A 23,208-nucleotide genomic window follows, 5' to 3' on the forward strand; every position below is an offset into this window, starting at 1 on the left:
GAAACCCACTGCAGCTCCCGTGTGTCTGCCAAGGCCAGGAGGAGGAAGTGGGGAATGAAGCTGCTGTTGGACATTCTCTGCCTCTTTGCATGGAGCCCTCTGCAAGGAGAACAAGGCAGTGAGAACTTGGGGCACTCTTCCCTGAGCAAAACGTTCTCACTGGAGACCCAAGGATTGACTCTCCCTGTTCTATTAGACATTGGGAAGGTCCTTTTTGGGAGGTGCATTTCCTGCTGTCTGAGGGTGCCACTGGCTGTCTGGGGCTCTGATGTGAGCTCTCAAGGTGTCTGTTTGTCGTGGCAGCAGAAGGTCTGTCTTTTTTGACATATATGATCTTTTCTGGATGGTGGTTCCCACTTCCCCCAACTGCAGAGCAGAGCTTTGTAGATTTGTTTTTCCTGATTTTGTTCTTGTGAAACACCAAGAAATGCCCAAATGCTCACCTAAACCCCTTCCTTTCACAGGGGGAAAGTCAGTTGTCCCTTTCCCTGTCTGAGGACCCTGTATCATGGGGAGACAAGGAAAGGTGATTGTCCCGCCCAGCTCTGGTTTGATCAGGAGAAAGTACTCTGATGGACACAGGGATTTCTCCCCATCTGAACAGCAGAGATGAGATCATAGAACAATCCCCATGAGGCCTGAGACACCAGAGGGAGCCTAGAAGAACTGGTCTTGTCCTGCAGAGCTGGGCTGAGCTCCTGGGATGAAGGGAGCTCATGGCAACCCAGCAGCACTGCAGAGAGACAGCTCTGCCCAGGAGCAGCTCCTCTGCCAAGCACACAGGGCTGGGGACACTGCCTGTAGGCACCAAGGGGAGATCTGTGAGGCTGAGAGAGCTGATGGAAGCTGAGAGATCACTGGAGGAGAAATCTCCACAGCCTCTCCCTGGTATGTTTGTGGGTGCAGGGCAATGCAGGTTCTGTTCCTGGAGGGATCTCCTAAAGCTGGGACATGAGGCAGTGTGTGGGGTCTGTCAGGAGGACAGGTTCTCAGCAGGACCAGAAAGTGCTGCCTGGAAGGGATGCCCTTCTCCCCCATCAGAGGGACAGGGCAGGACAGCTGTCTTCTCCTGGGCATGGTTGCAGAGGTGTGAAGCAGTGTGTGCATCCAGGGGTGCCCAGGGCTGTCCTTGTGAGCAGGTCCCTGCGCCCTGGGGGCTGTGTGCTGGGGCAGGGACTCTGCTGCTGCCAGGGTCAGCACTCAGCCTGGCTTGTGGGCTTTTCACAGAGATATAGACAGCAGCTGTGGCTTGAAGGAGTGACCAAGGGAAGAGCAGTGTAAGGTCCTTCTGCAGTAAGGCAGTGCTGCCTGGGTCAGCTTTGCTCCCAGCTCCAACTGATCCTTGAGAAATTCCAAAGGGAATTTGAAGAACATCAAGGAATCATTTTCCTGTAGGCAGAGTCTTTGCTTTTCTTTTCCTCTCCTGTGGGCTGTGTTGACTGTGGTATATTAGAACTGATTTCTCCCCTCAAGAATATGCAATGAAAACCAGATTCTCATGAAGATATTTGAGCTTCCCCTGGTCCCTGCACACAGAGAGGTTCCTTGGGGCAGTGCCAGGAGAGGTCTGCAGAGCAGAGCTGAGTGCAGGGCAGGTTGGATGAGGTCTGTGAGCACAGAGAGAGAGGTGACATGGGCAAAGAGAAGCAGCTCCAGGGACAGCTCAAAGCAGCAGAAACAGAAGGAGCTGCTTCCAGAAATGTCGTGGGAGTGGGGATTTTTACCTCCCTGACATCCCCTGCAGTGCTGACCCTTTCCCAAAACAACCCCCTGTTTCTGACACCCAGCACAGACTCTGCATCCAAACTACAGGTTTTATGCCTAGTCTTGTCCTTGTCAGCCTGACCCCCAGTAAGGAGAAGCCCCTGAGTGAATTTCTCTCTGTCCCACCCATTCCAGCCTTAGGACCTCCCAGCTGACCGTCTTCCCAGCAGTGTCATGATCTAACCAGCACAAACCACACTTCCCAAAAGGGACCTGCCAGAAGTCCTCCTGAATCCCTCATCCAGTTTACATTGAAATAGGTTTTCTTTAAAGAATAGTACCCTAACAACTCACTACCTTTTCTTCCTTGGACAGGTCTCCACACTTGACAGCAGCAGATGTCCAACAGCATCTCCATCAGCCAGTTCCTCCTCCTGGCCTTTGCAGACACATGGGAGATGCAGCTCCTGCACTTCTGGCTCTTCCTGGGCATCTACCTGGCTGCTCTCCTGGGCAATGGCCTCATCATCATCACCATAGTCTGTGACCACCACCTCCACACCCCTATGTACTTCTTCCTCCTCAACCTCGCTGTTAATGACATTGGCTACATCTCCACCACTGTTCTCAAATCCATGGCCAATTCCTTGTGGAACACAAGGGCCATTTCCTACAAAGGATGTGTGGCCCAACTCTTTTTCTTTGTATTTTTGATTGTCACAGAGGCCTCTGTTCTCACTGTCATGGCCTATGACCGCTACGTTGCCATCTGCCACCCCCTGCACTACGGGACCCTCCTGGGCAGCAGAGCTTGTGTCCACATGGCAGCAGCTGCCTGGGGCAGTGGGTTTCTCAATGCTGTGCTGCACACAGCCAGTACATTTTCAGTGCCCCTCTGCCATGGCAATGCTGTTGACCAGTTCTTCTGTGAAATCCCCCAGATCCTCAAGCTCTGCTGCTCAGATGCCTACCTCAGGGAAACTGGACTCATTGTGGTTGGTGTCTGTTTAGCTTTTGGTTGTTTTGTGTTCATTGTGGTGTCCTATGTGCAGATCTTCAGGGCTGTGCTGAGGATCCCCTCGCAGCAGGGACGGCACAAAGCCTTTTCCACCTGCCTCCCTCACCTGGCCGTGGTCTCCCTGTTTTTCAGCACTGGTTTGTTTGCCCACCTTAAGCCCCCCTCCATCTCCTCCCTATTTCTGGACCTGGTAGCAGCATTCCTTTACTGCACTTTTCCACCAGCAGTGAACCCCCTCATCTACAGCATGAGGAACCAGGAGCTCAAGGATGCCGTGTGGAAACTGAAAACTGGTTGTTTCTAAGCAGCACCAAACTGCTCATGTATTTCTGTATATCACTGCCAATGTTACTCATGTTGGGACCAGTCTGTATTTAGTAGGGGTTTTAATTGTTAGATGTTTTTTCCTTCTATTTTGTCTAAACTATAATAACATGGTCAATGTTCACCTCATTCCTAATGCAGTATCTCCTGTTCTTGTGTGACCCAGACACTTTGTAAGGATGAGCTGTGCTCTCTTTCCATCATGTCTCCCTTGAAAGGTGTACAAATTTTTCTTTATCCTGTCATCTATAAAAAATTTACAGGAACATTTTCATCAGCTGAATTATTGTCACAGTTCTGCGTAGCTGAGTGCTGTTAGATAACCGGGGGCTGCAGACAACAGCGTCTGTAAGGAGCAGCCAGAAGCTCCCCGCTGGCCCTGAAGAGTAAACATCTGCTGATTCAAGGCCAGAGTTGCTGCTGACCAGGGCTGAGCCCATCAGCGCTGGTCACAGTGCCTCTGGGAATCACATTTAGGAGAAAAAAACACATGCAGCTGCATTTTGCCCCCATAGAAGGGAATGAGAAGGTGTAACAAGCTGTGCAGACACCAAGGCTAGGGATAAGGGGGGGGAGGCGCCCCAGGTGCTGGAGAGAAAGATGCCCCTGCAGTCCCTGCAGAAAGCCATGTTGGAATGTGTGTCCCCCCAGAGCCCATGGAAAAGGCCCAGTACCCATCTGCAGCCCGTGGAGAGGCCCCACGCTGGAACAGGGGGAGACACACAGGAGATGCTGTGATCCACATTGGATTGTCCGAGCACTTGCAGCCCATGGAGAGAGACAGAGACACAGAGATGAGCGACGGAGAGATTCGCTCAGGAACAGGTTTTCTGGGGTGAGGCTGGTGACCCCGTGGAGGACTGGGACTGAGAGACATTGATATTTACTACTGCCCACCATAGCGGTGACCCACAGTGGAGCAGCTGGGGAAGAGCTGAAGCCCTGTGGGAAAGGGCTCACGCTGGAGAAGTTCATGACGTAGTGTCTGTCGTTGGTGGGACCCCACGGTGCAGCAGGGGGAGGGGGTGTGGATTGAATGGTGTCCCCCAGCCGAGAAGGAAACCAACTTGCAAGGGACTGCAAGAAGAAAACAGAAAGAAACAGAAAGAAGCCTCATTTCAAACAAACCTCCAACCAGAGGAGATCTTCTCCTCCTGCCCTTATTTTGGCTGGGGTGGAATTAATTTTCATGTTGGCAGCCCCCATAGTTCTGTGGGTTGGATTTGTAAGCAAACAAGTCTAGCTAAATGTGCTTGTTCCTTGCTGAGCAGGACTTGCACAGCATCAAGGGCTTTTCTCTCATTCTTCTCCAGAAATGAGTCACCTGGGAGTGCACAAGTACCTGGAAGGGGACAGAACAGGCCCAGCTGACCATAAGTGACGAGTGGGATTATCCATACTGTATGACTACAGGAATGAGCCCACCATTGTCCTGCACTTGTTGTCTATAAAGGTGGCCTGGTTTCATCCAGGAGAGAGTTGATTTTCTTTCTATAAGCCAGTGAAATGCCGTGTTTGGGAGTTGGGATGAGAGCAGTGCTGGTAACACAGGGAAGGTTTAGAGTTGTTTCCAAGCAGTTAAGGACTTTTCGGTTGTTCATGCTGCCCTGCTAACGAGAACGCGGTGGGTACCAAGGGAGCTGGGAGGGGACACAACCAGGATAGGAGACCCAAACTAGCCACAGTGGATATTACCTAGCAGCTTCATCACACTCAGCATAAAGGGGGGTTGGATGGGGAGGAGCATTGAGGTCAATCAAACGCAGTTTTTGGGATGATCTGGTTTCGGGACGGCTCTGAGCTCTACAGCCTGAGCTGTTCAGTGAGCTCTACAGCCTGAGCTGTTCAGTGAGACAGTGCATTGTGCACCACCAGCTTCATATATTTTGCTAAAAAGTCCTATTGTTGTTGTTTCTCTCAGTCTGCTGTCCTGGTAAACTGACCTTATCCCAACCCATGAGGTTTGGGGGGGGTTCTTTGCCTTTTCCCTTCATTCATGCTGACTCCTATCCCCCCACATAGACTCTTAGAGAGACTGAGTGGATGGTGCTTGGGACGAAACCATGACAAAAGGTCCCAGCACAACACCCGCTCATCAAGGCAGCTCAGACATGATGGGTGGAGAACTGTCCACAAAGAGACCTGGTTCAGTAACGGCACGGCAGCCACACTCTGGCCACTCGGGCCATCAGCATGCAGACACCAATGTGGTGGACAGCAAAATGGCGTTTAATGGTCATTGCAACAGTCTTATATAGCTTACATTCATGACATCACTTCCTCCTGCTTACATCATAGGCTTAACACTATTGGCTACCTAAGATATTCCTGAGAAGGTCCTAGAAGGGTTCTAGCAGTATCCTAGATTTCCGTACAGCACGACATCTTCCGAACGCCAGACCCTAACTACCTACATCTCCCCCTGTGGGAAAAGCAGACAATGATTCTGCAGCTGCGAAATTGCACAGTGGAGCGAGCGACCAAGATCTGATAACCTTGGTCGGACTAAGAATGCGAAGGCTGTGAAGGCTGTGGGAGACCCGAAGAACGGGACGTCTCAAAACATCATGAAGCGAGGAGCATTCCATTGTGTTGACGGTGTAACTGCAGCTGAGGTGTGAAGATAACCTTTAACCCTGAAGACATCAGTAACCTGTAAAAAGCCTTCTGACGGTTTTATATTATCCAATCAATTTAAAGCTCGCTAAGCTTGACGCATTTAGAAAATATATAAGCTGCTGTATGTGTGCAATAAACCGAACACTTTGCTTACATTAAGCGGTGTCCCGTCTCTCAGTTGCGGCATCCCCCCACCTTTATGCTTACTTGATCTACTGAAAGTGCAAAGTGGCTTACAACACTAAAAGCTTATAGTAATGATAGCTTATACACTGATAGCTTGTAATACTGACAGTATAAGGCACACTAGGTAAAGGATAGAGGTAATTTGGATAGTAGTTCATACTAAGGACAACTAGATAGTACAAGATAGTAAAGACAGTACTTATAAGTTGCGTTCTTAAAGCCCAGGACTAGGTCACCGGGGGGACACCTCAAAGCTCGGGGGCCCTGAGGTGACGATCTTTTGTAATATTTTCTGATCCTCCCATCTTCCTAGCACCCATTCCCATGGTTGATGTTCATACAGACCCATAGTTGGTGCGACAAACCCAAAAAGTAAAAACACAGAGAACCATCTCTGCACTTCCCCACGGAGGTTGCTTCGCCATTGTTTGGATTCTGCCAGCGTGGAACCTCCAAGTGCGAGCAGGGTGTTTGCCGACTTGTTGTCCTCCTTTGTCACCAGGGTGCACGGGTCACAAGGGCGTCCGATGATCTGATCCTGTGGATAAAAACTCACAGTTTTCATTAGTTTTATTCCGGAGGTCTGGCTTAATGGATTTAAGTGGACACCATTTAACTCTACCATCTTTTTTCACAGCAGCATAGCCTCGTCCCATAAGGACCAACCTCCACCCTTGTTCCCATTCCCCTAGTTCATTCCTGATTACAACCAGTGGGCTGCCTTCTAACGCTCGCGTGGCCCAATGTTTTTGAGTGGGGCTATTCACTTCCTCTCCCCTGGGGAATTGGTTTAGTACTAATAGAGCAGTTGCCAACAGGCGTGCTTGATCACCTGAAGGAATGGTATTTGTAAATCCTTCTGCTTTCGCTAACACTGTTTGATTTGCTCGCTCGACTATGGCTTGACCTGTGCTGTTATACGGAATCCCGTATGTTAGGGTGATACCCCATTTGTGAGCGAATGCCTGAACTGATTTAGAGACAAAGTTTGAGCCATTGTCTGTCTTAATTTGACTAGGAATGCCGAGCCATGCCATGGCTGTTAGCCAATGCTGGATGGTCGCTTTGGAGTCGACCTTAGAGTGTTGTGTAGCTACAATTACTCCACTGTAGGTGTCCACAGTTACCGCTAGCCATGCTCGAGGTTTCAGCAGCTGGTAGAGCGTAAAATCTGTCTGCCACACCTCAGAGGCTTTAAGGCCTCTGGGATTGACTCCACTGCACCACAGCGGTGATTTCTGGCAGTGAGGGCACGTGGCTACCACTTGTTTCGCGTCCGTGACTGAGATCCCACATCTCCTTGCTAGTGCTTTAGCTCAAATATGGAGAGATTCGTGCAGCTGGCGAGCGTCTCTTAGCGTCCATAGTCCTTTTGCAGCGGTGTCTGCTTTGTCATTGCCTGTTTGGAAAAACCCTTTTATCGGGCTGTGGCTGTTGATGCGGATGACTGATATGGTGCCCTCTCGGGAAGAAAGTGCTTCTTCTAGCATTAAATCTATCACAGACGTTGACACACCAGGTCCTGAGATGGCTAAGCAAAGCTTGGCTGCAAACATTGAGTCAGTCACTATATTAAGGTGCTCTGTTGGAAACAGTCCGCATGCCAGTACGATGGCCATTGCTTCTAGCTGCCGTACTGAAAGTGCATAGTCAGTCATTTTAATGCAGTGCCATTCTTCTTTTACTTGCCATACCGCAGCTGCTGTTGAGGTTGCTGAGGATGCATCTGTAAAAACCGTTGGTCCCTGTTGGGGTCGGTCCAAGACTTTTTGTGGAAGGTCAATGTCAACAATTTTCAGCATTTGAGTCCAAGGGGGCTTTGCAGCATACCCGATTTCCCCACTGAATCCAACCAGGGCTATAGCTAGACACTCTGACATTGCCACTGACTGTGCTGGGAGCTGTTTGCGGAAGGGTAGGTATATCTTGGCTGGTTCGACGCCCAAGTGTCTTAGGGCGAGTTTTCTGCCTTTCATGATAAGGTTACCAGGGCACTCAACTCCTGCTGAGAATGCACGCGACGGCTTCCCCAGGACTACCCACTGTATCGGTTGGGCTTTTTCAGGGGGGCCTTGAGCTAATGCTCCTACACCCCCTCCCTCTGTGAAATGTACATACAGGTCAAGTGGTACCTCCAGGTTCCATCTGTTGAGCGTACTTGATGGTATCTGTTGCTCGATAAAGTCGAGAGAGTTCCTTGCATGTGCTGTCAGACTTTTCTGCTCCCAAGGGTGTTTCCCTTTCAAGAGATCATACAAGGGATTCATGATTTCTGGAGGGATCAGGACGATATTGCGAAACCATTGCAAAGATCCCACTAACTGTTGCATATCATGGAGCGTTTTGATGTTCCAATGGATTTTTATTAGAGGTGGGGTTACATAAGAGCTTGTTATCCCCACCCCCAAGAAACTCACACATGGGCCTTTCTTAATTTTTGCGCTCGCGATTTCGAACCCGTTCAGTTTTAGGGTCTCAGAGACCGTTGTTACCAGCTGGTCCACTTGACTCCCTGTTGGTGCAGCGATCAAGATGTCATCCATGTACTGAATGATAGTCGCGGTTGGGTCGCTGCGTCGTACTGGTGCCAGCGCTCGATCCACTGTGATTTGGCAGATGGTAGGTGAGTTGATCATTCCCTCAGGCAGCACCTTCCACTGGAAGCACAGGTTAGGGCGTTGGCTGTTTGGAAACACGACAGAAAAAGCAAAACGCTCCTTGTTCTCCTCATGCAAAGGTATAGAGAAAAAACAGTCTTTAATGTCAAGAACAGCACAAGGTTGCCCTTTTGGTATCATAGAGTTCATGGGAAGCAGTGTTTGAACAGGGCCCATAGGCTGAATTCTTTTATTTACTTCACGTAGGTCATGCAGGAGGCGAAACCCTTGGTTGGTTCGTTTAGGTATTACAAAAACTGGAGTGTTCCATGGACTGGTGGAAGGCTCTATATGACCTCGCTGTAATTCACGGTCAAGTAGCTCAAGAAGAGCATCCATTCGAGGCTTTGACAGGGGCCACTGCTCAACCCACACCGGGTCAGATGACTTCCAGGTCAGTTTAATTGGTGGAAGCGGGTATGCAGCAGTGGCCCTCACGGTAAATTTGTCACCTTAGCATTCAATAGGGCCAAAGCGTCCCTTCCCAACAAGGGTGGGACTCCTGACATGACATATGGAAAGAAGGCGATGGGTTTCTCTGGCCCTCCTTCAGTATGGAGTGTGATCACTATTAATTGGACACTTTTCCGGGCTCGGGACACTCCTCCAACTCCACCCACCATGGGGACATCTTCCAGTCTCCAGTGCGGGGGCCAATTTGTTTCTGGGATGACTGTAACGTCTGCTCCGGTATCAATCAAAAATGGGACACTGATGGTAGTGTCATCTAAAGAATAGTAGAGGGAGCAGACCCCCCACACCACTGGTGGACCATCACACCTCACGGCTAGGGCCACCCTGGGGTCCAGTCCGTGGGTTTTTGCTGTCCCTGAGGGAAAGTCAGATTTGCTTGAATTGTCGGGGGCAAAGCCAGGTTTGCTTGAAGTGTCGGTTGGGCCGTATAATTGCTCATACCTTGAGGGGGCAGCGAGTTTGAGGGTGCCCCACCCCATCTGGGGTTGACGTAATTGGGCCGCCTCGCACTCCAAGTGGGAGAAGGCCGTGAGCGGCCCGGGCGCCCTCTCCCGTTTCCCTGGTGTTTACACCTGCAATCCCTGGCAAAATGCCCCTTTTTTCCACAGGCCCAACACGGTCCCCTGGACCGGCACTGATGCGGGAGAATTGCTGCTGCTGAGTTCTTACATCGGGGGCAACACGCTGCTTCATGGCCAGTCTGACCGCATTTGAGACCCGCCACCGTGTCAGCTACTGTGGTGCAAACAGCTGCCTGGAGTGGAACTAGCTGTTCCTCCCTTGCAACATGCTTAATCATGTCTGCAAGGCTCGCCCCTTTTGGCAGTGAGCGCAGAATTTCTCTGGTTGCCGAATTACACTGCTGACGTAAGCGTTCTGCCACGACCGGGCCTCTTGCTTCCAGAGGCAGTGCCGACGAGTTAACTGCTGCCTGGAGGCGATCCACAAATTGCGTGAAGCTTTCGCTTTCACTTTGCTTTATTGTGATCCATGGCGATGGTTTGGCAAGTGTTTTAGAGACTGTGCGAATAGCATCCCTGCCTGCACGAGTAGTTGCCATAATCTCAGCATCTCTCAGTTTCTCAGCTTGTGCTTGGGAGGTAACCATTGATGGATCTGAACCCATTAATTGCTGCAAGCTGGAACCGTCTAGAGGATGATTATTGCCAGTTGCTTGTGCCCGTGACCTTGTACAATTATCCCTCCATTCTTGTTTAAAAACGATCATCCCTGCCCCGCCAAAGATCATTCTACAAATTTGCATTATGTCAAAAGGGAGCAGGTCGTCTCCCCCAAACAGACTATCTATGAGGGTAGAGACCATGGCCGAATTGAGCCCCTTATCAGCGATCGCTTTAGGAATCACTTGCACATCCTTAGGGTTTACTGGCGAGTAAGCTTTCCCTCCTCCATCCATCACCCAGACCGGGAATGCTAGCACGGATCGCAAGACCCAATCGCCGCATGTATCCTGCATTTCCTTCCAATCCGTGAGACCAAGTGTTTCCTCTCGCGACTCCTTTTTACTTTTGATGGAGAAAGTCAGGTTTTTAATTTGATCTATTCCCGGTTCCTCCTCCTCTGAGCTGGAATCTTCTACGAGCCACTCGCCCTGACTAGTGTCTGACTCAGAGCCAGAACTCAACTGCCAATCCACTTCTGGATTCTTACTCCTTTTTGTTGGGCTCTGTCCCCGCCCAAAACATCTGTGATTGCATCGTCCTTGTTTCCTCCCCCTCGACCTGCCCCGCCTTCTTGGCGAGTTCTGATTGATTCTCCGCCTGTCGCTCAAGCTGTTTTCCCTTTCCTGTTCATGTGAGCTAGCTAGCCGCGGTATTTCCTCCTTGTTCCCGCCAGAGGCGCCTTCGTCCCACCCTTCTTCTCTGCTTCCGGCGCCATCTTGGGGCGCACATGGCGGCAGCCATATTTCCTGAGATTCTGAGATCTCGGAGGCACTTCTGGCTACCTCCGTTAGCCCACCCCACAAAGATCTTTCTTGATCGTGTCCCTCTGAAAGCAGATCAAGGTTCAAGGGTTGAAGAGGTATGTCACACTCAGATGAACCTTTAAGGTCTGTAGTCCCGTTAACATGTGGGAGCTGCAAAGTTTGTGTGGCAGCCCCGACTCCCAATTTCAGGGTAGCCAGCAAACATTTCCTTGCAGCTTTCCAAGTGTCCTGTTCCTGAAAGGCTTTTTGCAAAGCCTGTACAACTTTTCCCCATGATAAAAGGTATTTCCCTTTGCCTGAAGACATAGCCTCTTCGGCCAGGGCATTGGTACATTTACTCCACACTGCAGGGTGGAGAATATCCACCGGCTGCTCAATAACCCCAGTTTGTAAAAGCCTCATAACAACGAGAGTAAAATCTTTAGCCTTACAATCGATACCCCATTGCTTATGTAATTGTAACGCGACCTTCGTAAGGGCTTCCATCCTCCTCACGGGTTTTCTCCGCCAGGCTGGTCCAGCCGCGCCGGCTGCCGTTCCCCAAATTCCAAGTGAGTTTCCTGAATTCCAGGCAAGGTTTCCCGGGTTTCGGCACCACTTGTTGCCGTTCCCAGCATGGCAACCTGGTTCAGTAACGGCACAGCAGCCACCCTGTGGCCACTCGGGCCATCAGCACGCAAACACCAATGTGGTGGACAGCAAATGGCGTTTAATGGTGACTACAACAGCCTTATATAGCTCACATTCATGACATCACTTCTGCCTGCTTCCATCATAGGCTTAACGCTATTGGCTACCTGAAAAGGTCCTGGAAGGGTCCTACCTTTCCGTACAGCATGACATCTTCCGACCGCCGGACCCTAACTACCTACACATCAGTCAGTTCCTTGCAGGTTGGTTTCCTTCTTAGCTGCTGGGGCCATTCATTCCACACCCCCTCCCCCTGCTGCACCATGGGGGCCCCAAATATCTGCCCTGTTCCCTAAACCTTGGCCATTGGCCTCCAGCTTTCCCCAGTCCAATTCAGTGTTGGCCAATTGACCAATCACCTAAAATGCCCTAAAATAGTCCAAAGTTGCACAAATGTGGGTGAAATGAGGCAAAAAGTGGTAAAAAAGAGAGACTTTGGGGCAAAAATGCTGAATTTTGGCAATAAAAGTCTATATTTGGGGAAAAAAATGACATAATTGGTAAAGAATGTGAATATTTGGGGGGAAATGGGGCAAAAGTGGGAAATGAGTCAGAATATTTGGGTCAAAAATGGATTTAAAGTAAAATTGTCCCCAATTTGGGATCAAAATGGCCATTTTAGGTTGAAAAATGCCCATATATGGTGCAAAAAAGATAAAAAATGGCAACTTCGGGGCAAAAAGTGATAACTATAGGCAAACAAAGGCCAAATTTTGGGGAAAACGTGGCAAAAATGGTAAAATAATGTGACAATTTGGGTAAAATGGGGCAAAAGTTGGAGAAAAGTTGAAATATTTTGGTGAAAAATGGGTTGAAAGTGGAAAATTTCCCAATTTTGGGTGAAAAAATGACCAGAATTGATTGAAAGCCCTGGAAACTTGGGAAAATCAGCCCAAATTTATTGAGAAACTCGGAAAAAAGAGGAAGCACTATTTTTGGTCACCACCCATGTCACCTTGAGTGACACCCCAATCACCAGTAGCACAACAGTGACACAGGGGGCACAAATTCCCCATCTATCGGCACAGCTGTCTACCCTCACCCTTTGGATTTGGGTCAAACTTGGGCAAAAAAGGGAAAGGAAGAGCAGATTTGGTTGCAAATTGGCACCAAACCCCAATGCTATTCAAGACTTGGGTAAAACTTTGCCAGGATACGCAAAGCTTGATGAGATTTGGGTCATAATTGGCCCGAGGCAACAAAGGAACACCAGATTTGGGTCAAAATGGACCAGAAGAAGCCAAAGGAAGACCAGATTTGGGTCATGATGGACTGGTAGGCCCAAAGCTTGGTGAGATCTGGGTCCAAAGTGACCAGAGAAGCCAAGGACAGAGCATCTCTGGGTCCAAAAAAGGAGGTGAGGAGACCAAGTTCTTCTCCCCTGGAGCAAAGCTGCCCATGCCCCCACTCAGGGTGGGTGAGGAATCCTCCAGAAAGGGGAAGACGGACGAAGCAGGGGCTGGATCCCTGGGAAAGGCACCCTGAGCCCAGGCAGAATTGGAGCTGAGCTCGCCGTGGGTTTTTTTTCACCACCTGCATCACTGTGTCATCTACTAACCCAACCAGTACCAGCTACAGTGCCATGGTGACACAGGGGGGAACACAATCCCCCCTATGTTAGCACAGTCGCCTCCCTTCACCCTGCAGATTTGGGTCAAAATTGGCCACAAAACACCAAAGTTATTCAAGATTTTTGTCTATATTGGCCCAAGGAGCCAAAGCGTGATGAGAGTTGGTCAGCATTGGGCCAAGGGACCAAAGGAACACCAGATTTGCGTCATAATTGGCCAAGAAAGACCGAAGTTACTCAAGATGGCTATACAAGAATAATAAGTTGCCAATAATATTTTCCAAATAAAATCATTCAGGATAAAAAAAAAAAGTTCTCTTGTTTTTTAATGTCAAATTTAAGGACGAGCATTGGATCAGTAGCCTTTCCCAGCACACCAAACATCCCAGAAGCACAACACTTTACACAGAATCACAGACTCACAGAATCACTAAGTCACAGAATCACAGGGGTTGGAAGGGACCTCCAGAGCCCATGGAGTCCAACCCCCTGCCAAAGCAGGGTCCCTAGGACAGGGCACACAGGTCGGTGTCCAGATGGGGCTGGAATATGTCCAGAGAAGGAGACTCCACACCCACCTGGGCAGCCTGTCCCAGGGTTCCCCTAACTAGGAAGAAGTTCTTCCCCAGATTGGTGTGGAAGTCCCTGTGCTCAAACTTGAGGCCGTTGCCCCTTGTCCTGTCCCCAGAGACACTGAGAAGAGGCTGCCCATTTCCCCTTGTGTCCCACACTGCTGGCTCATGGCCAACCTGTCACCCACTAGGACAATTTACCCAGATGATGATGACGTCATAGAAGGCTATGAGACTGGTCAAGCACGACCTCCCCTTGGTGAATCCATGCTGACTCCTCCTCATGACCTTCTTCTCTTCCAACTGCTTGGAGATGGCATCCAGAAAAAGCTGTTTCATCCCCTTTCCAGGGACAGAGGTGAGGCTGACTGGCCTGTAGTCAGACCAGAGTGACATTGGTCATCGTCCAATGTTCAGACACCTGTCCAGGCCAGTGGCAGCCAGTTTCTCAGTCAGAATGCTGTGAGAAACCGTGTCAAAGGCTTTCCTGAAGTCCTGGCAGACACGTCCACAGCCTTCCCCTTGTCCATTCAGTGGGTCACCTTGTTGTAGAAGGTGATCAAGTGAGTTTGACAGGATCTGCCTTCTGTAAACCCATGTTGTCTGGGCCTGATCCCCTGGCCATCACACAGGAGCTGCATGACAGCTCCCAAGATGACCCGCTCCATGATCTGCCCTGGGACTGAGGTCAGGCTGACAGGCCTGTAGCTCCCTGGATCCTCCTTCTGGCACTTCTTGTCTGTGGGTGTCACTTCTGCCAGCCTCCAGTCGAGTGCAACTTCCCCAGTCTGCCAGGATTGATGGGAGATGATGGAAAGTGGTTTGGCAAGAACATCTGACAGTTCTCTCACTGCTCTGGGGTGGATCCCATTCAGAGTCATTGACTTGTGGCTGTTTAACTATCCGAGTAGGTCACTAATGATTTCCACACTGGTCATGTGAGCTTTGTTCTGCTCTCCTTCCCCATCAGCCATCTCATGAGCCTGAATACACAGGGAAGATCATACTTCACTAGAAGACTGAGGGGAAAGAGGAGTTGAGTACCTCAGCCTTGTCCTCATCCCTTGTCACAAATGTTCCAACTACATCCAGGAAGGCCTGGAGATTCTCCTTGACCCTCCATCATTGGTAATATATTTCTAGAAGGGTTGTTTATTTTCTTTTTAAAACTGGCCACTCTGAGTTCCAGTTGGGCTTTAACCCTTCTGACTTTCTCCCTACATGATCTTGCTATATTCCTATAGTCATCCCAAGTCAGCTGCCCCTTCTTCCAAAGTTCATAGGTTTCCCTCATTTCTCCCTTCCTTTCACAGGGGGAAAGAGTCCCCTCCCTGTCCCTGCCTGGGGGTCCTGTCGCATGCAGAGACACGGAATGGTGTTTGTCCTGTCCAGCTCTGGTTGGATCAGGAGAAAGGACTCTGCTGGGCAGAAGGATTTCTCCCAGCTGAGGGAGGGAATATCAGAGATGAGATCATAGAGCAATCCCCATGAGGCACCAGGAGGGAGCCTAGAAGAACTGCTCTTCTCCTGCTGAGCTGGGCTGGGATACTAGGATGGAGTGAGCTATGACAATCCAGCAGTGCTGCAGAGAGACAGCTGTGCCCAGGAGCGGCTCCTCTGCCAAGCACACAGGGCTGGGGACACTGCCTGGAGGCACCGAGGGGAGACCTGTGAGGCTGAGAGAGCTGATGGATGCTGAGAGCTCACTGGAGGAGAAATTCCCACAGCACTCTCTCTGGTATGTCTGTGGGTGCAGGGCAATGCAGGTTCTGTTCCTGGAGGGATCTCCTAAAGCTGGGACATGGGGCAGTGTGTGGGGTTTGTCAGGAGGACAGGTTCTCTCTAGGACCAGAAAGTGCTGCATGGAAAGGATGCCCTTCTGCCCCATCAGAGGGACAGGGCAGGACAGCTGTCTTCTCCTGGGCATGGCTGCAGAGGTGTGAAGCAGCGCGTGCACCCAGGGGTGCCCAGGGCTGTCCTTGTGAGCAGGGTGCATGCACCCTGGGGGCTGTGTGCTGTGGCAGGTTCAGCACTCAGCCTGGTTTATGGGCTTTCCACAGGGATAGAGACAGCAGCTGTGGGTTGAGTGAGTGACCCAGGGAAGAGCAACGTAAGGTCCTTCTGCTTTAAAGATAATGCTGCCTGGGTCAGCTTTGCTCCCAGCTCCAACTGATCCTTGAGAAATTCCAAAGGGACTTTGAAGAACAACATCAAGGAAAAATTTTCCTGCACGGCTGAGTCTTTGCTTTGACTTTTTCCTCTCCTGTGGGCTTTCTCCTGTTAAATATATGAATGAAAACTTGATTCTCATTAAGACATTGTAGGATCACCTGAGCCCTGAGTTTCCCCGCGGCAGTGCCCTGATGCCAGGAGGGGTCTGCAGAGCAAAGCTGAGCGCAGATCAGGTTGGATGAGGTCTGTGAGCACAGACTGGGAGGTGACATGGACAGAGAGAAGCAGCTGCAGGGACAGCTTCAGGCAGCAGAGACATTGTCAGGGAGGGAGAAGGAGCTGCTCCCAGAAATGCCCTGGCAGTGGGGATTTGGTAACACCCTAACATTACCTCACACTGCAGACACTTTCCTAAGGTGACCCCAAGGTTTCTGCTACCCAGCAGAGGCTCTGCACCTACAGTGCAACTAGGGTTTCACGCTGAATATTCTCCTTTGCAGCCCAAACCCCAGTGAGGAGAAACCCCTGAGTGCCTATCTGTCTGTCACTGTCCTTCCAGCCTTGGCTGCAGCAATTCTTCCTGTTTCCCCTCCTGTCCTTGCTGCCTTTGTCCCACCATAACCTGCAGCTCTGGGCACGTCCATTTTTGGGGCTGGCACTGAGCTGACCCTCACTTCAGGACATCAATCTATGGCTCCAAAGCTCTGCTCTGCCCTCAGGTGAAATTGGAGTGACAGTGCTCATTCCCACAATTGATCTTTCTCCCAGCAGTGGCTAAAGTCAGCACAAAACAGACCTCCCAAAAGGGACCTGCCAAACGTCTTCCTGAATAAAGAGACTCAAAGTCAATAGGAAGAGTTTCTCCACAAAAAGAGTTCCCTAACTTCTCACTGTGCCTTTTCATGCTCTAACAGGTCTCCACAGTTGACAGCAGCAGATGTCCAACAGCAGCTCCATCAGCCAGTTCCTCCTCCTGGCCTTTGCAGACACACGGGAGATGCAGCTCCTGCACTTCTGACTCTTCCTGGGCATCTACCTGGCTGCTCTCCTGGGCAATGGCCTCATCATCATCACCATAGTCTATGACCACCACCTCCACACCCCTATGTACTTCTTCCTCCTCAACCTCTCTATTACTGACTTTGGCTTCATCTCCATCTCTGTTCCCAAATCTATGGCCAATTCCTTGTGGGACACCAGGGCCATTTCCTACACAGGATGTCTGGCTCAACTCTTTTTCTTTGTATTTTTGATCGTCACAGAGGCCTCTCTTCTCACTGTCATGGCCTATGACCGCTACGTTGCCATCTGCCACCCCCTGCACTACGGGACCCTCCTGGGCAGCAGAGCTTGTGTCCACATGGCAGCAGCTGCCTGGGCCACTGGGTTTCTCTATTCTGTGCTGCACACAGCCAGTACATTTTCACTGCCCCACTGCCATGGCAAAGCTGTTGACCAGTTCTTCTGTGAAATCCCCCAGATCTTCAAGCTCTCCTGCTCAGATGTCTACCTCAGGGAAACTGGAGTCATTGTGTTCAATGTGTGTTTAGTTTTTGTGTGTTTTGTGTTCATTGTGGTGTCCTATGTGCAGATCTTCAGGGCTGTGCTGAGGATCCCCTCGGAGCAGGGACGGCACAAAGCCTTTTCCACCTGCCTCCCTCACCTGGCTGTTGTTTCCCTGTTTGTCATCACTGCCCTGCTTACCTACCTGAAGCCCCCCTCCGTCTCCTCTCTGTTTTTGGACCTGGTAGCAGCATTCCTTTACTGCACTTTTCCACCAGCAGTGAACCCCCTCATCTACAGCATGAGGAACCAGGAGCTCAAGGATGCCATGTGGAAACTGATGACTGGATGTTTCTATGCAGCAATAAACTGCTCATCTTCTTCTGCAAATTGCTGGCCATGAAACTCACACTGGGATAACTCTGTATTTAGCACATATTTTAGTTGTTATTTTTATCATAGTTTGGACAAGCTCTTTTAGCTTGTCTGAACTATGGTAATATGATCCAAGTTCATCCGATTCCTAATTCAGTAACTCCCAGTCTCCTATGACCCAGACACTGCGCAATGACGGACTGTGCTCTTTTGCATCATGTCTGCTTGCAAAGGACCACAATTTTTCTTTCTTTTTTTTTTTGTTCACCTGATATTTATAAACATTTTACAAACACATTTTAATCAGCTGAATCACTCGACTATTTGTCTGAAATGACAATGCCTTCCCTCCTTGACAGAATGGGAATTGCCAGGATTGGCACCCATGGCAGCAGAAGAAATGTTCACCTTCACCTGTACCTGTCTTACCACCAGTCAAACTTTTTCATCTCCCTCATCATTCAGGTGTTTCCACCTCTCCTGATGATACGGCCATGCTAAGGACATTCTTTCAGCAGAATGGCTGGACTTTTACCTTCACATTGCGTACAAGTTTCCACCTCCACTTGCTATTTGGTCATCCAGCTGTTGCTGCTTTGAGCTTCCGAGTGTTGGAAAATGTCCCATCTTTCAGAAGTCTAATGAACTGTTCTGTCAGAAGTTCTGTGTGTGAATAAGAAACCTTTCTGTGTATCTGATCAAAACAGCTCTGGGAGAGAATCTCCTCTGAAAGCTGACCCCCTTCACATGCTACTTGGCCGTAGCAGCAGCTGAGGAGAGAAATTTCATGGTTATTAAACTGTGTCATGTTTAACTGCTGTTTGTTGTCAGGGAAATCTGTCTGTGCCTTTGAGCACAGAGGATGGGAGGAAAAGTGTTGGGAGTCCCAGGAGGTCAGTGAGGGAACTGCTGGGCTTGGGGATGAAACGGGGAAAGTTATAGGAATGTTATGTTATATAGGAATGTTAGGTTATAGGAAGGTTATAGGAATGTTTGTTATAGAATTAAATGGTTGAGGGTCTGGCCAGTAGGAATGTCACACCCTTTATTCCATGGATGGCCTGCTTAGATAACGGGAAACTCCCAAGGACTGGTGGCGCCTGGTGTTACCCCCTGCTTAGATAACGGGTGCCTGGTGTTACCCCCTGCTTAGATAAAAGCCCAGCTTGCCTAGTACGCATGCGTCAAGAAGAAAGGTGAAAAGTTTATTTCTGAGGAAGACTTTGAGCCTTCATCTTGGGACCCCCGACGACCACCCTCAAAAGACACTGCGCCTGCGCCACTAGGAGGAGACTATGGAAATGCTCATTTTAATACGAAGCGGGACAGGCCATGCATATGTATAGGCGGGTGGGGCGACCTTATGAATTTTGTAACAATTTGCGGTATAAATATGAGTGCGTTACTGTATCGGGCACGCACGTCTTTGGAGGAGCTATCCCCCGTGCGTCCGCCGGCGATTAAACATACCTTCTTTATAACTTTCTAAGTTGTAAAGTGTGTTTTCCGCGTGTCAGGGAAGAGCAAGGTTCTCCATGCAGGGCTGGATCTCAAAAGACTGCTTTTCCTGCCTGGCAAGATCTCCTTAGGACCTATACTAAAATCTAAGTAGTTGTAGAATTTCTGAGTTTTTTAATGAAAATGAGTTAAAGAGACACGCTTTAAGGGCTTTCTGGATGCTAATTAGCCCCATGGTACTTTTTCTTCTAAGTCCACAGAACTCAGCTACCAAGAGAAGAGTGAAGAAACCTCTCCAGAAGTTCAGTCAGGAGTAATGCCCAAAGTACCTTGAAGCATTAACAGGCACCACTGGGAGCCATTCCTGACAAAGACTCCCCATGGGCTCATTAGAGCAGACAACTGGAGGCCATGAGTTCAAACCCAGGCAAAGCTCAGGCAGCTCTGATGCTGAGGACACCCTGGCTTGGTCTGGTGAATCAGAAATGCCAAGAGCTGATGCCCAGACCCTGGGCAGGGAGATCCTGACCCTCACCTGTGTCTCAGGGCTCTTCTTTGGGATGTAGGGAGTGTGACACCAAAGGAAGAAGAGGGGTATGACACATGGTGGCCTTCTCTGGGTCACGTGCAAGGAGGCAATGATGCTCCATGGCCATGAGGACAATGTGTCTTCCCTAAGGCCTCTGTGGCAGGGACATCAGCCATAGCCAAGTGGCTAAAGACCTCGTTTCTCTCAGGCCCTTTCTGCCTGTCTGGCACCCTTGGCCGTCTGCACCACAGCCCATCCCACACTGTCCCACGCCTGTGCCTGTTTCCCTGCAGACACCCAACACCCTTTCCGACTTGGATCTCACACCATGATGTCCCTGCCTGTACTGTTGTCTCTCCTTTCTTGACAGCTGTTCTCACAACACAAATCTACCAGCTCATCCACACCTCCTCTGAGGGACTTTTAACACCACAGCACTAGCCTCAGAATGACATTTCTTTATCCTCACATCCTCTTTGACTTTTAAAGCCACAGTTTCACATGGACTTCTTTTTTTATGTTCTTTCCTCATAGCACAAAGTGGGCTTTCCCTCAGCCTCCATTTCCTAGGCTAAAGACACTCGGGTGTCACTGCCTCTGACCTTCAAAGCTGCAGATTTGGTGTTGTGCTGGAACCTGTTGTTGTGGTTTTACCCCAGCTGAGAGGGAAGCACCACACAGCCACTCACTGTCTAAGAGGATGTGGTTGCAGATTGCAGTGGGGGGAAGGGAGGGAAAAGGAAACAAAAAGAAACCCAAACCTCTTGAGTTGGGATAAGGAGATTTTACTGGGACAGTAGAGAGAGAAACAACAACAATAGGACTTGGTAGTAAAATCTACAGAACTGGTGATGCACAAAGCAGGTTCTCACTGAACTGCACAGCTCGGGCTCTACAGCTCAGAGCTGTCCTGAACCTAGACAGTACACAAAACCACGTGTCCTGGAGGGGTACCCTCCTCCTCCCACCAGCCTCTCGTCATCTGCTGAGCATGATGTAATTGACATGGAAGACCCTCTTTGGCTAGTTTGGGTCACCTGTCCTGGCTGTGTTCCTTCCCAGCTCCCTGAGTGCCCCCCGCCTTCTCGTTAGCAGGGCAGCATGAAAAGCTGAAAAGTCTGTGACTGGTTGGACACAACTAAACCATCCCTGTGTTATCAGCACTGCTCTCATCCCAACTCCAAAACATGGCAGTCCATCCTCTGCTAGACAGAAAATTCAGTCTATCCTGGACAAAACCAGGCCACCTTTGTAGACAACAACATGTACAAAACAATGGTGTGTTCACTCCTGCAGTCATACAGTGTGGATAATCCCGTTGTTCAGTTACGGTCAGCTGGGCCTGTTCTGTCCCCTTCCAGGCACTTGTGCACTCCCAGCTGACTCATTTCTGGAGCAGAATTAGACAAAAGCACTTGATGCTGTGCAAGCCCTGCTCAGCAAGGAACAAACACATTTATTTAGACTTTTTGGCTTACAAATCCAAACCACAAAATATGGGAGCCACGACTATGAAAATTAATTTCAGCCCAACTAAAATAAGGTCAGAAGAAGAAGATCTCTTCTGGTTGGAAACCTTCTTGATATTCCTGTTCATCCAATCTCAGAGTTTCTCAAGGTCTGTTTGAAGGGAAGTTCCATTTTGTTAACCATTCACATGTGCTTGCCTATGGCTCTCCAACTTGTGGTGCCTCTAACAAATTGAGTGCAAGAGGTGGTAAAGAACCTGGGACTCTATTGCTGGACATTCAGGATGTTCAATGTTGGCCTATGGAAAACCCAGAAAATGACATCAAGAACTGTTAAGACCTTTCTCATGGCTGGGAATGTCCAAAGATTACTGTTGCTCCTAGTGTGCTACCTGGGGAGGTTTCAGGCCAGGAACATCCGTCATCCCTCACACCTTTTGCTTGGGACGTACTGCTGGACATTTAACAGGTTGAAAGAGATATGTATGTATTTGGAAAGTAAAAGGCATGGGTTTGGGGGAGTAATATGAGGCTGGGGGGTAAAGAGGGTACTGGGTGGGTAAGGTTGGGCTTTGGGGGCTTATATGGTTGTGGGGGAATCCATTGGCATTTGGGGGAGGGTGTTGGATGGCATAGAGGGGTTCTGGGGGAATATTGGAGAATTTGGGGGGAGAAGGGGTCATCTGTGGGCATTATGGGGGATGGTGGCTGGCAGCCAGGGGTGATGAGATGTTTAGGGATGGGCTGGGGGAGGGCTTAAGGGGTTGGGGAGGCACCCATGGGTTTTGGGAGGGGGCATGGGGATGTTGTAGGGGGGAACTGGGGGTGGATATGGGGGGATTTGGATGGGAAAAGGGGAGGTTTAGGGGAGTAATATGGTGCTATACTTTCCAGCTATATCAGCATTCACATTTCATGGAGTGTATGGGGGTGTTGGGGGACACCTAGGGGGGCTGGGAGATTAAGATAGGCCTGGGGAGGGAGGGGGGGTACCCATGTGTGTGTGAGGGACCCTGGGAGCAGCAATAGAAGTAATGGGGTGGTATGTGGGGTAAAAGGTGGTTTGAGGGCGATAAGGGGGGTGTTAGGGAGACATCAGGGTTGCTTTGAAAGGTTAAGTGTAGGCTGTGGGGCTGGTTAAAGCATAGGGGGGCACCCATGATTGCCAAAAGGAAGCATAGGAGGGCTTTAGGGTGGTGTTTTGGTGACATATGTGGGGTACGTAAGGTTTTGGGGACTGTCCAGCTTCAGGACAGCTCTGAGCTGTGAGGTCTGCACATCAAGGCTGAGACATGAGGGGTGGAGAACAGGCTGCTAGGGGAAGAATTTGGTCATTGCAGGGGATGCCGTAGCAGGCAGAGGTGCTGAACAGGGATCTGGCCCTGAGCACGTTGGGCTGCACCTGGAAGAGCGTGGCCACACAGATCATTATTGTGCATCTGGACTCAGCGCTGGTGTGGACATCTCTGGAGCTGTCAGTCCCAGTGTGGGGCTCCCTGGCCTGAAGGAGTGGCGATGAACTCTCAAATAGGAAGGGAAACACTGATGAGATAGAGGGGGAAAAAATGCCTGGACGATGTCAAGCGTTTCTCTTCAAGTCATTTTCATTAAAGAACCCAGGACTTCTACAACTACCTGAATTTTAGTTACGTTTTAATAATGAATAGATCAAAGGAATGTTACAACAGAGGATATTTCAACTTCACAGGTATTTTCTGTCATGGCTCAGTAGATATAAGGAGTTATAGCACCATTCTGGGATGGATATCGTCTCCTAAGGAGATCTGGACAGGCAGGAAAAGCAGTCTCTTGAGATCCAATCCTGTCTGGAGAACTTTGCTCTTTCCCAAAACCAGCAGCTCCCTCACTTGCCTCCTGAGACTCCCAACACTTTTCCTCCCATCATCTGTGCTCACAGGCATGGACAGATTTCTCTGACA

General features: G+C 49.8%; 1 protein-coding gene across 1 annotated transcript; it reads left to right on the plus strand.

Moving 5' to 3' along the window:
• Positions 1-2,102: 2,102 nt before the first annotated feature.
• Positions 2,103-3,026, plus strand: LOC311199229 (olfactory receptor 14I1-like; the record flags this gene model as incomplete). The annotated part of the gene is made up of 1 exon (XM_084273293.1): positions 2,103-3,026. One exon carries the CDS (start codon positions 2,103-2,105, stop codon positions 3,024-3,026), a length of 924 nt encoding a protein of 307 aa, XP_084129419.1.
• Between the last annotated feature and the right edge of the window lie 20,182 nt (positions 3,027-23,208).

This window comes from Gallinula chloropus, assembly GCF_964237585.1.
Source record: "Gallinula chloropus genome assembly, chromosome: 19".
Classification (NCBI taxonomy): domain Eukaryota; kingdom Metazoa; phylum Chordata; class Aves; order Gruiformes; family Rallidae; genus Gallinula; species Gallinula chloropus.